Source organism: Lepus europaeus, chromosome 9 (genome assembly GCF_033115175.1).
Source record: "Lepus europaeus isolate LE1 chromosome 9, mLepTim1.pri, whole genome shotgun sequence".
In the NCBI taxonomy this organism is placed as follows: domain Eukaryota; kingdom Metazoa; phylum Chordata; class Mammalia; order Lagomorpha; family Leporidae; genus Lepus; species Lepus europaeus.
In genome coordinates, this window is record NC_084835.1 from 63,278,437 (window position 1) to 63,291,435 (window position 12,999).

Below are 12,999 nucleotides of genomic sequence, written 5' to 3' on the forward strand. Positions count from 1 at the left end.
TGCTTTCTGGCCCTTGCTGATGACCTGGAGCCCCCCATAAAGGGGTTTGAAGCCGTCGTGACCTTTTCATAAATGTAGATCTTCCTGGATATTGTAAAATGACAAAAGGTTGTTGGTCTGCAGCTGAGTGACTGATTTTTAAGCCGTCATACTTTGTCTAACATCTGTGTCATTGGTAGATTTATATAAAATTACTCAAAAGAATGGTACTTAAGGAGTGAAGGACATCCTTCCATAAGCTGGGACCCTGAAACTGGAAAAAGATGCTGCCATTCCAAATGTAGTGGGCACATACTCTGGTCTTAAATGACTAACAGATTTGCCTCTGATTCTTTGTTTCAGAAAGGAAAATGTAAGTTCAGATCATTCTTGTTTCTCAAAATGTTTTATGAATAAAACGTTGACGTCTACCAGATACTTGATAAACTGGTAGGAAAGATGGCATTCAAATAACGGAACAAAGGGCTCAACTTGGTTTCTCCTAGTTCACATTAATCACTACACCAGATGGACTGGGAGAACATTGCTGTCTGATTGTTCGGGACTGTCAGGTCAAATGTGCCAAGTCAAATGGGGAGATAATCACTCAGCTATTTAAGGGAGTAAACAAATGGTGCGTGTGGGTAGGTTTTTGTTAGCTCTGGCAGGTTTGTGTTGCTGTCGACTGTGGTAGGGAGATGTCGCCTCTGCTGTACCAGCTATAGTAACACTCCACACTCCACTCAGGCCTGGCCTGGCCCCTGCCTTGTGCGTCAGAGCACCTGAAGATGAGTTGTTTCATAGAACATCTGTGCTGTGCAAATAAAAAGAAAACTTTCTGGCATGCGCATATGGTTTTAGTAATAAGCAAAAAGAAATAGAAATGATAAGTGCCCAAGACCATCCCTACCATTTTTGCCATTGCTCCTCAAAGAGTCTCAGTTCTCCCTTTGCCTTTGACCATAGCCCTGTGTAGTTGATGGGGCAACATGTTCCCTGAATCCTCTGATTTAAAAAAAAATACTATTTTTTTTTCCTAACAGAATTCTTCCTTGACAGTTTGTAGAAGAAATCAAGGTTGTATTGTTAGTTCTGTGTTATGTGTGTGGCTAGTGAGGTGGTGTCCACACTTGCCTTGTGTGGATCATACCGGGTTGAAATCCAGGCTCTGGTGCATGCCCTCTGTCTTAGGCAAGGCTGGCAGATGACTTCAACTCTCCAGGTCTCAGTTTTAGTCATCTGTACAATGGGAGTAAGGCCACTCTCCAAACAAAATATATGTGAAAGCACTCGTGGAATAGATTCAATTATAATTATCTCAGTGATTGTGTTAGTGATGATCCACATAAGCTTTTGTGAGTTGGCCTAGGAAGTAGCTTCTGGTCGGCCCTCCATACTGGTAAGTTCCCTATCCCTGGAGTCAGCCAACTGTGAATCAAAAATATTCTTAAAAGAGGACTGTGTCTACACTGGACATGTCCAGACTCTTTTCTTCTTATTCCCTAAACAACGCAGCATAATAATGGTTTACATTTACATGGAATCTGACAGTCTCAGTAGCCCAGAGATGATTTAAAGTGTACAGCAGCATGTGGGTAGATTATAGGCAGATCCTACACTGTTCTATAAAGGCACTTGAGTGCCCACAGATCTGGGGGTCCCAGAGCTCCTAGAACCAATGACCCCCTGCAGATACAGATACCATTCTGTGTCTTCGGAGGGTTACCGGAACACCAAACGTAGAGCCTGCCCTTTGGAATAAAACACTTACCCGGAGTGTCTCAGGTTGAGTTAAGGTACTGAAATATGTGCGTTAACATTGAAGCTTCTTGTCATTGAAGCTTTTTCCGTTGTCCTTCGGAGAAGCTCTGTTAACTATTTGTATATTCTCCAAGTCAATGCTGGAGGAACTTCTGTGGACGCATACCTTGATTCCTGAATGCCATCCATTTTGTTCCGTGATATGCACCCAGGGGAACCCATTGGTTGTGAATGTTGTTTCTCCTGTGACCTTTTGTGTGATAGTGACTGCTGAGAAGACAGAAGACAATTGTGAAATCAGTGTACTAATACCATGCTGTCTCTTCCTCCCTGCCCAAAAGTGATGTTAGTATGTGTTGTCTCTCACTTGCTATGGTCTCGCCAATTCTAGTATGTTTGCTGCTGCTGAACTTGTCTGCATGCTGGGACATGAACAGCTTTTTGCAAAGCTGCCTCAGATAGAACAGCCTAACTGGTCTTTTGGGAAGCCATTTTGCCTGAACTTTTTCATCAGCATAAGGAGATATAAAATATCTTAGTGAAGATATTTTAGTGAAATGATTTAGCTATCAGAAGGATTTCAGAAGCCTGTTTGTTTGTTTTAAAGCTCCTAGAATATGAATGCAGATTATGTTTGGCCTGTGATTGGCTACTGTGTATTTGTAAAGCAGCATTTATAACTTTTAATAAATTTTATGATATCTAAAATCTGAAATAATGAGAGGCAAATTTTGAAATTGAGGCATCTCTTTCACTAAGACATTTCAGCGGAGATGAAAGCCTGTATCTTATATCCCTTATGTCTGCATGCTGTGCATTTGCATGAATTTCATTTAGCAACATTTGTCTTGTTTTCCTAAAATATTAGGGTCGAAAGTATGAATATGCATATCGTGTTAGTCTATTTAAAATGCAATAGAAACCAAAAAAAAACTCACTTCCTGTACATCATTTGAACTAAATTGCCATCTGAATTTTGTAATCTCTGCTAAAGATAGTTAATTTTCATTATTATCCTTGGGACCTTTATGTTGTAGGAATGATAGGCTATTTCACGTTAATAAGGATAATAATAAAACCAATTCGGTGCTCTTTGGTGAGTGTTACTTCTCAAGGTATGTTCAAAGCCAAGTGTATTAGAGCCATCATCCACTGCAAATTCTACTCTTAGTATGGACCTTGCCACCAAGTGCCCAGAGCTCAGACCCAGCCAGTGACCCTCTGAGGTAACAGGCTGGGCAACAGCTCAGCCTCCTTCCACTCACCGCCCCCCTCACCTGCATCCTCCCCAGAGAGCCTGAGAATGGATGAAAGTTATTCTGGCCTTCCAGACTTGACGATTTAATGAATTTTGACACCCTGGTCTAGGTGATCCAGAAAGGTTATCCATGGTAGTGCTCGGATGAAGGTACCTGCAACACTGATGTATCTTTTCGTAACACACCTGGTATTTTGTGGTGGTTTGTTTGTTTATTTGTTTTTTCAGTATGGGACAATGGTGGCGCTCATCCTCCTTCTGACTTAACTATTTCAGATTTTGTTTCTCCAATTGTATTTGCTTTTAGCATCAGTGAATGAAAACCATGAAATATACATGAAGGATTCTATGTCTGCTGCAGAGGTTGGTACTGGCCAGTACGCCACAACAAAGGGCATCTCTCAGACCAACTTGATCACCACTGTGACTCCAGAGAAAAAGGCCGAGGAGGAGCGGGACGAGGAGGACAACAGGAGGAAGAAGGCCGAAGAAGCCACATCTGTCGCTGCGGTCCGGCTGGAGGGAAAGGTATAGCCCCCAGGCTGCCTCCCAGAGCTCGCTCCAGCTTCTGAAGAGCTTCTCAGTATTCTGAGGCTGAAAGCCAGGGATGTGTTGAGGCATAGGGTAGTTCATACTTCAGCGCCGGTCACATTTGTGTGTCCATTTTAAAATATTCCTATTTCAACATTTTTCCTCTGAAAGTTTCTTAACTTTGGGAAATTTTATTTTGAGAACTGATGTGCTATTTAAGACTTTCAACAACTGTCCTGTACAGATATCTGAAAAATACTCTAGGTGGCATATTGGCGCTTGTCTGTCTGGGCTTGCGTATCAGAACTGTCACTTTATTAATGCTTGCCTGTAGCAGAACTGTCACTAATCCCACTTTGTTTCTGGCCCCATTCTCCTACCCAAGTACAGCACATTTTTCTAGATACACAGTGATCCTCTTGCCATGCTTTTGACTACAAGGACACAGAATGAGCATAGCCTTTGTATTCATATTCTGATTCCTTTCTTAGTTTTATACTTGTCACCTAATAGCAAAGTAGTGAGTGGGCATGTTTTTGAAAATGAATTTAAGGCCAAGAGATTGCAACAGAAGACCAAAAGTGAATTTCTCCAAGTGTTTTATTCATTTCACTTTGTGACAGTATTTCACCCAAAATTAAATTTTAAAAATTTTTCTGAAAGGCAGAATGGCAGAAAGGGAGAGAGGGAGGGAGGGAAAGAAAGAGAGAGAGAGGGTGGGGAACATCTTCAAACCTCTGGTCCAATCCCCAAATACCTGCAACAGCCCAGGGTAGATGAGGCTGCAGCCAGGAGCCAGAATTTCCTCTGGGTCTTCTATGGGTGGCAAGGCCTCAGGTATGTGGACCATCATCTGTTGCCTAGCAGCAGGAAACTGGATCTGAAGCAAAGGAGCTGGGGATTGAACCAGGCACCCCAATAGGGGCTGCACGTGTCTGTTTATTGTTATTTCTGCTGACCCAGCACTGTTAAGCAGCTATTTAGAAAAATAATTTAAAAGTCAAAAAACACACTGGGAGGTGTATACATCATCATAACAGCAAAACAGAGTGGCTCCTAGAATGTACAAGGCAGAGTAGGGAAGTAGCAAAATAGAAAGGTTATCCTGAGTACTTTGGGTTCAGCAGTGCTGTTTTGTACAAGAGCTCTTCCAATACAGATGTATGTGATAGACAATCACCTCCTGGGACTCCATAGAAAAATATTCCCATTGACAAGAGTTTAGAAGTGATATCTTGGGGCAGATGCTATGACACAGAGGGTTAAGCCACCACTTGGGACTCCTGCAACCCATATGGAAACGCCAGTTCGAGTCCTGGCTCTCTGCTTCTGATCTAGCTTCTGCTAATGCATCCCAGGAGGCAGCAGATGATGACTCGAGTGTTTGGGTCCCTGCTACCCATGGATCTTGGCTTTGTCTGGCCCAGCAGTTGTCACAGGCATTTGGGGACTGAACTAGCAGATCCTAGGTTTTCTGTCTCTCTGTCCCCATTCCCCACCCCACCCACCACCATTCTCTCTTGTTCTGACTTTTAAATAGATGAAAATAAATAAAAATAAACATTGAAAAGGAACGTCTTAATGGATAGATCACAAAGGAATAATTTCTGTAGTGGTTAGAATATTCTTAGTGACCCAACCCATCATCTTTGGGGGATGAGGGGATTAAACATCAATTTGTCAAACAAAAATTTAGCAGAGGATGGGAAATGATGGCATGGATAGTTGAGTCACTTCTGTTAAAATGTGTGCTGTTCTGACTTTTTTTTTTTTTTCATTCTTCCTGCCAATTAAATGGGACATTACAAAGAAGGTAATACATCCAGAAAGCAAATATGTGGTTCTTATACTTAGGGTGTTGAAAATTTTCATGAGCTCACCAGCACCGGTGTGAGAGTCATTATAGAGCTGTCAGTGTGAGTCACAGGCACGTAAAAGTAAATGGTTTTAGTTTGCTCCCAAAATAGGTCCAGACTGGCTCACTTTATTTGATTTTAAAAGGCTACCAATTTGTTGATGTAATGTGCAGTACTAAGCTACAGTCACTTTGTGCTATGGAAACCTAAAAAGCCAAATAAACCACTATCCTCATAGTCTGAGTCTCTGAAGAACAGCGATAATGAAGGCTCAGGAGGGCACTGGCAGAAAGTGGTGTTTAAGAGGTGCTGTCTATGCAAAGGGACTTGAAATGGTTCGTAGAAAATGGAATTAAGAGTGGAGGATCGGGGCTGGCACTGTGGCATAGTGGGTGAAGCCACTGCATCCCATATGGGAACTGGTTCGTGTCCTGGCTGCTCTACTTCCTATCCAGCTCTCTGCTAAAGGCCTGGGAAAGGCAGCAGAGGATGGGCCAAGTGTTTGGATCCCTACACACATGTGAGAGACCCAGAGGGGACTCCTGGCTCCTGGCTTTGGCCTGGCACAACCATCTGGGGAGTGAACCAGCAGGTGGAAGGTCCTTCTCTCTCTGTCTTTGACTCTCTTATCTGTAACTCTGACTTTCAAAATAAATAACTCTTTAAGAGGTTGAGGGGTGGGTTTTTGGCATAGTAGGAAAGATACTCTTTGGGATCCTGTATCCCATATTGGGGTGCCTGGGTTCAAAGTCCTGGCTCAGCTCCCAATTCCAGCTCCCTACTAAAGCACACCCCAGGAAGCAACAGGTGATGATGGCTCAGGTTGTTGGGTCCCTGTTACCCATGTGGGAGACCTGGATTGAATTCCTGGCTCCAGCCTGACTTACCCCTGACCATTAAGGTTATTTAGGAAGTAGATCAGTGGATAGGAGCACACTGCCTCTCGTGTGTGTAAACTTCTCTGCCTTTCTAATAAAAAAATAATTTTTAATGTCTGTGTTAGTACAAAAAGAATTTGAAATCTATGCGTAATTTTTCATGATATTCATTTCCATGAACTTTTTGAAGTACTGTCAAATTCCCCATTGTAAAGTTGTCTTTTAAAACCCTCTTTAATAGGCAGCATGAAAGATTAAACCTTAATTTTATTCATCTCCATCTTCAAAAAAGGAACATAGAGAGTACTTACATTTTAACCAAAGGAAAATATGTTACCGACAAAGTTCTTAGAAGACCCGCCTGGATTGCTGGAAGAGGCAGGTGTCTCCCCCGGTGATGCCCCAGGCACAGGGTGGCTGCTCTCTGTGGAGGACTGTTGTCTTCTTGCAGAACATAGTTTGTTACTTCTGTGTCATTCCTGGCTGAATGAGATTCGTGCAGGCTCCTGTTTAAAATGCACAATTTTATTTCAAATGTGCATGTTTGGGAAATGACTTATGGTCAAAAGAGATACTTCTACTGCTAATATAGCCATGATATAATTTTATTTGTGCATTTTCTTTCCCTCTGTTGCTATATTTACCACCTCTTTCCAAGTCAGATTTGGATAAACAACCCCCCCCCCCAAGCAGCCTGGATAATTTCCATGTTATCAGGTCACTAGGAAAAACACACACACACATAGAAACTGTAGCTCTTTTAAAAACAGATTCATTTATTCACTTATTTGAAAGGCAGAGAAACAGAGAGAGGGACAGAGAAAGAAATCTTCCATCTGCTGGTTCACTCCCTAAAAGTTCGGAATAGCCAGAGCTTGGCCAGGCTGAAACAAGGAACTCCATCTGGGTTCCCCAACATGGGTAACAAAGGCCCAAGTACTTGGTCCATCATCTGTTGCTTCCCCAGGAGCATTAGCAGGGAGCTGGACTGGAAAGCAGAGCACCAGGATTCGAACATAGGATGCCCACTTTGCAAGCAGCAGCTTAACCCACTGAGCCACAATGCCGGCCTCAGAATGTAGCATTTATATTCAGGCTGCGGGTGCCCTGGCCTTGTACCTTGCCAGGCTGTGACAGCTTCCGCATTTTCCCAGGCCTTGCTTGCAATGAGCTTGCTTTCCTTCTTCCCTTTGTTGCCCAGCTGCCTTGCCACCCATCTGCAGAGGAAACTGGCTTTGGTCAGTGAGGTGTCCAGGATGCAGAATGAATGGGAACTGGACCCCTTTGCCCCCCAAAGACTTGTAGTAGGTAGCATGTAGTAGGCACTTTTGTAGAAATGCCTGCTTCTACCGTTGTATTAAGGACTCAAATCAAAGGTATAACTATGCCCTTTATCTGCTAAGAAAAAACAGAAGGCTGGGAAATTGTATCTTTCTATTATTCATGGACCACAAAAATAGAAAGAAAACACAAACCATGTTACAAGACAGCCTATTCTTTTTGCTGGTCAGCTTGTTAAAACCACTTATTTGTGTACTGATTCTGCTTTGGTCCTAGAGAAAGGAGACAAAATAGAAAGGTTTTCAGAGGAGCCTCCATTCATTGGGGGGGGTCAGAGTCCCTGAAATGCTCTTTGTTGAGTCTCCTGGTGATGAGTTCTTATCAGATAAGAATGGCGCCAGAAACCTCTTGTTTTGTGAAAACCACCTGTTTTGGATGTAGTTAATTAAACAAGGGAAGGAGTAATGCTGGAAATTATAAATAATAATAATAATAATAATAATAAAATTTGGATTGGGTTTCATTTTCATTTTTAAGTCAGCTCAACTATAATACTACATCTGCTACTTCTAGATCAGGACAAAGTTATTGAAAGTCTTGACTTTAATCCATGAAAGTCCCAAGTTTTCCATTCTGCAAAAATTTATTTCAGTGTTACCGTAACTGGTATATTTATTGCTCGGTCTAAATCTCTGTTAGTGTCATATATAGCATGATAGGACATATCTAAGTTATCAGAGAGTTGTATTTGTCCTCAAAATCCTAAAACTTCCTCAAGTTGTTGGCCTAAAATGAAATTGTTTTTTGATTATGTAAAACTTGTAGACTTTGGGATTTCCCACAAATACCTTCAGTTCTGACTTAAAAAAAAAAAAAATCCTACCTTGTATGTGATGGTCCCGTGGGAGAACCATAGCTGTTCACAATGAGGTTGGCATGCAGCTTGAATATTTGACAATTCATGAGCAACCCTAGTGCTTAAGTTCTTGTTTTACAATTTATATTGATTCCCATAAGAAAATTAACTAATTGCAGTTTTCTTTTTGTCCTTTTGCACCTCTGTTTGCTGCTTCCTGTCTCTCTCTGTCTCTTTCACATCAGTCACCTGGGCTTGGCACCGACTCATGTCCCCTGTCACCCCCATCAGCCCATCACACCCCTGCATCCTCTACAGAGCTGCGACGGAGGTGTAAGGAGAAGGAGCACGCACTGCCAGGTTGCGAGGCGCCCAAAGCCCAGCACATGTGTGGAGAGCCCACCTTGGACCCTGACGGCCAAGGGAAGGCTTACGTGGGGGATCAAGATGTGGCTTTCAGCTGCAGACAGCAAACTGGCAAAGGGACCACCCTGTTCTCCTTCTCCTTGCAGCTCCCCGAGTCATTCCCCTCTCTCCTCGATGATGATGGCTACCTCTCTTTCCCCAACCTCTCTGAAACCAACCTCCTGCCCCAGAGCCTGCAGCATTACCTCCCCATCCGCTCCCCGTCCCTCGTGCCCTGTTTCCTCTTCATCTTTTTCTTCCTGGTCTCCGCCTCCTTCTCAGTGCCATATGCCCTCACTCTCTCCTTCCCTCTGGCTCTGTGCCTCTGCTACCTGGAGCCCAAGGCGGCCTCCTTGAGCGCCTCCCTAGACAATGACCCGAGTGACAGTTCAGAGGAAGAGGTGTGTACCTCGGCATAGAACACACTTCCCCTGCGTGTTCCGTGCTTCAGTCCGACACAGTGGTAGCCGGCTGCTGCGATACTGGTCCTACTTTCAGAGCCTCATTTATTGTCTGTGCCGATCCGTTGAGGTTTCTTTTGTGTGTTGGGGAGTCCAACCCGGGCCCCAGGGTTAGGCACAACACCATGTGGCCATATCGCTGAGTTCATTTAGGGGTAAAGGACTCAGCCGGAAGTCAATGTTAAAGTACCCATTAGCATTGTAAAAGATCAGGGCTAAATTGCAGGTTCTATGCAGTTATCATGAGTAAATCATACCCAAGACACATGAATAACTTTGAACTGAAATGATAGCCAGGGAGATTTGGGAGGGAGCACCCCAAGGGCTATGTCATCATTATCTGGGTAGTGTTCCAAAGTTACAGCTCTGGGATCCGGGAATGCCCCACCCGTTGCCAGTCTGTCCCTGTTACTCACAGAGCTGTGTCAGATGCCCTGGTTCAGAACGAGTGTCCCACAGGATTTAAAACACCCGAATGATGTCTGTTGTTGGTAGGTCCAGAAACAGAAGCAGGGAGAGCTGCATGCAGTGAGCAGGGTTCAAATCCAATCAGGACAGGACCTAGTGCAGGCTTCCCTACATATAGAACCAGGCTGGGACTCATCAGTGCTGGCACTGGCGTCGCCTGTGTCAGAGGCAGCCCTTCTTGCAGCTCCAGCACATGCCAAACCGTGTCCTCATTTTGAAATACAGTGTGGTGTGGTCAGGGAAGTTGGCGGCCGCTGTGGCTCCCAGCCAGCCCTGTACTTGGTGAGAAGGAGCCTCAGCTTCCAGCCTCCATCCACCCCCGAGGGCTCGCCACCTGCCAGTCTCCCACCTCTCATCCCAGCTATTGGGTGAGCTGAACTTGGAGCCGGTAGTTTTTCCTCCTAATCTTTCTTTTCCCACCCCTGAGCATCCCAGCAGTTTCCTTTCCTCCAGCCTTCAAATAGATCACAGGCAAAAGAATAGAAGCTGCTCCCAGCGGTGCGGCTGCCATGTCCTTGCCCACCTGCCCTCTCCCGGGGGCCGTCCGGCCCTCCTGTTGCCATAGAAACAAGGGCTTTTGTGGCAAGAGACAAGCCAAATAACTTCTACCATTTAAAAAAAAAGTCACAAAGTCGAGGCAGCACTAAAAAAGGAAAGGGAGTTGGTTCAGCTCTGTGCTGGAAGGCTGTCTGTCCTCTGAGCAGTACCTGTGAGTGTGTAGCCTTGTGAGGGTGCCTGAGTTTCTATACTTAGTAGTATTATGGCCATTTCTTTGCAGCAGAAGGGGGGAAATGTGAATGGTCTTACAGGAGTTTTAACTGAAAGTCTAGGCTTTTCAGGTTAACATAGCAGAAAAATCCTTTTCCAGGTTCTTGAATTATATATGACTATATGTGTGTATATATATACATATATATACACACACACACACATATATATATATATTAGCTCCAACACACACACACACACACACACCCCTAGGAAATATTTGAGAACGGATTTAAATCCTAGACTTTACTATCACTGCTTCACACACAGCTATGTTACTAATGTAGGACCAGAACATACCACATTAGATAATACTAGAACACAGTATTATCTACCAAGACTCCTTAGAGTATCAGCCAGTCTCTATGCTGGAGATACACTTTTCCTTTAGCAGTGACGTTAGTCATCAGGTTAACGAAGCAGAGAAGGTTGCTATGGTAAGCTTTTCGAAATTCTCAGTAACTGTTTGAACTTTTCTGTAGCAAACCACACAGATCTTGTGCCTAATCCAGGGTATACATGTTGTTGTAAACAGTGCATGAGAATTGATGTTCAACTTGGGCATGTCTGCATTACATCGGCAAAACAAATCACAGCAGTCCGTGTTGCAAGTGCGTGAGGCAGGAGCACTGCCGGATTCTCACTGTGCCCCTCGCCGCACACCTGGGAAACAGCGCCCCTGCTGTGAGCCCGCGGCTGGGTCAGCCTCCTGTCCAGCCTCCGCTGGCTCATTACAGCTCTCCCCTGCCCGCAGACTTCGTGTCTGGCCATCTGCTCAGTGTCCACTCTCAACCCCAGGTGTTAAAGAGCTGTGCATTCCAGGTCAGCCTGAGCGAGGGAATTATCTAGGTCATTGAGTTTAAAAAAAAAAAAATGCTATTTGCTTACATGGCCTGTTACATTCTCTGGGCCTCAAGCACTTTGGCACTTAAACTGGGTGACTTCTTAAACATAGTTCAGCTGTGTCACTTTCATTTTGTGAAATCGCTGATGATTATAATTCTGTTTAAATATTTTATCACTGCTTACAGTTTTCACCCGTTAGAGTGGCGTAATTAGTTCAGCCTTCCTCAAAAGGAAAACCCTGTAGAAAAAAAGCTTAATAATGTCAAACTGTAAAGTTGTTGAGCAACCATTCTTTTGTTTTTAGAAGGGGCAGACTATCAGATACCAGGAATCATAAGATGAGCATCACTCACTGTACCCTAGAATATAATTCCGTGTGAATTTCTGAGTGGTTTTTTTTGATAACACTGAAAAATGGAGACAAACTCAGATCTGGAGGGAAAAAATAGTTGATCAACTGATTTATCACATTTCAAATTGTGTAGACATCGTTCATGATGTACTGTACATGTGCAATTTTGTGTAGCTACAGTAGGTGACATAGGTAATGGTTGTTAGGAAAGCTTAAAACCTGTGTTTTCAGCTTTTATTACTTCATTTATTTCAGACACCATGCTGTTAACTGATCAGACTCTCTCAATAGGGATTTAAGGAAATTAAGATACAGCCTGAGCTATTAAATTCTATCTAGGAAATATAGTAGTAATAATCGTGTCATATTAATATCTAGATCTCACTATGTTACATGATGATTGATATTACATCAGATGCAACAATTATTACATTATCAGCTCTGTGCATGTCAGCCATTACATGGAGCACTTAGTATCTGTTGCTTGATGTACTTGGGGCTCTTCCTTTCCCCACCTCCCACGAAGAAAACTGGGATGAAAATAGCAAACATGTCCAATGTGCAGTCTGGAGCGGCCTGGATTTGGGCTCCTGTCAGTCTTCACTGTGACTGCACCCTAACGCCTGCGAATGTTACTGATGTCCATTTGAAAGCTGTGAGGAAAACAATGGAAAGAGAAATTCTAAGTACTTTAAAAGTGTTTGACACAACTCATTACCAAACTCAGCGCAGGTCATTCTTATTTGTTCTTGAATGTCTAGGGTCTCTGATTCCATACACTGGAACAGTGAGTGACTTTTCTCTTGCTGATTCACAGTAGGCTGTCAGTTGGTAAGGCTGGGCTAAGACCATAGCCATGATCACGCTTATGAGAAAACTCACAGCCACCCCATGCCCCAGTAGTGAACCAAGGTGGCCCATTCGTGACACTGTGCCTACGACACACTCTTCATCAGCCTCCTGGAGTTATTTTCCTCTAAGTCTTGGTAGTGAAGTTGCAAAAATGCCATCCTCATGTGCACACACCACTCCTTTTTTTTTTATGAATCTCTAAAAAGACTTAGTGCCAAGAAATCACCCTGGCCAGAGTTATGTCAGTGAAGATCGCACTGTCCCTGTCGTGCCTTGTTATTGGGAATGAGAGGTGATTTTCAGAGGCAGGCTCATGGAGAACCCCCAGTTCTGATTTTTTTACCAAAATATTAACCCCCAATCGTTGATTGATGGAATCTTATTAATATTCATGGAGGGAAAGTCAGTCAATATTAGGGCATCTGGATTATGTTCCAATTTCAATGC

The 12,999-nt window shown here is 43.6% G+C and overlaps 1 protein-coding gene across 9 annotated transcripts in view; it reads left to right on the forward strand.

Annotated features, from left to right (window-relative positions):
* EPB41L3 (erythrocyte membrane protein band 4.1 like 3) overlaps positions 1 to 12,999 on the forward strand; it is a 277,490-nt gene that overhangs the window by 244,583 nt on the left and 19,908 nt on the right. For 6 of the 9 annotated variants that reach the window (XM_062201391.1, XM_062201383.1, XM_062201387.1 and 3 more), the window contains exon 12: positions 3,306 to 3,526. In XM_062201391.1, the coding sequence (XP_062057375.1) occupies positions 3,306 to 3,526 (221 nt within the window). The remainder of the gene's footprint in view (positions 1 to 3,305; positions 3,527 to 12,999) is intronic. The other 3 variants (XM_062201385.1, XM_062201386.1, XM_062201390.1) reach the window with 1 other exon arrangement.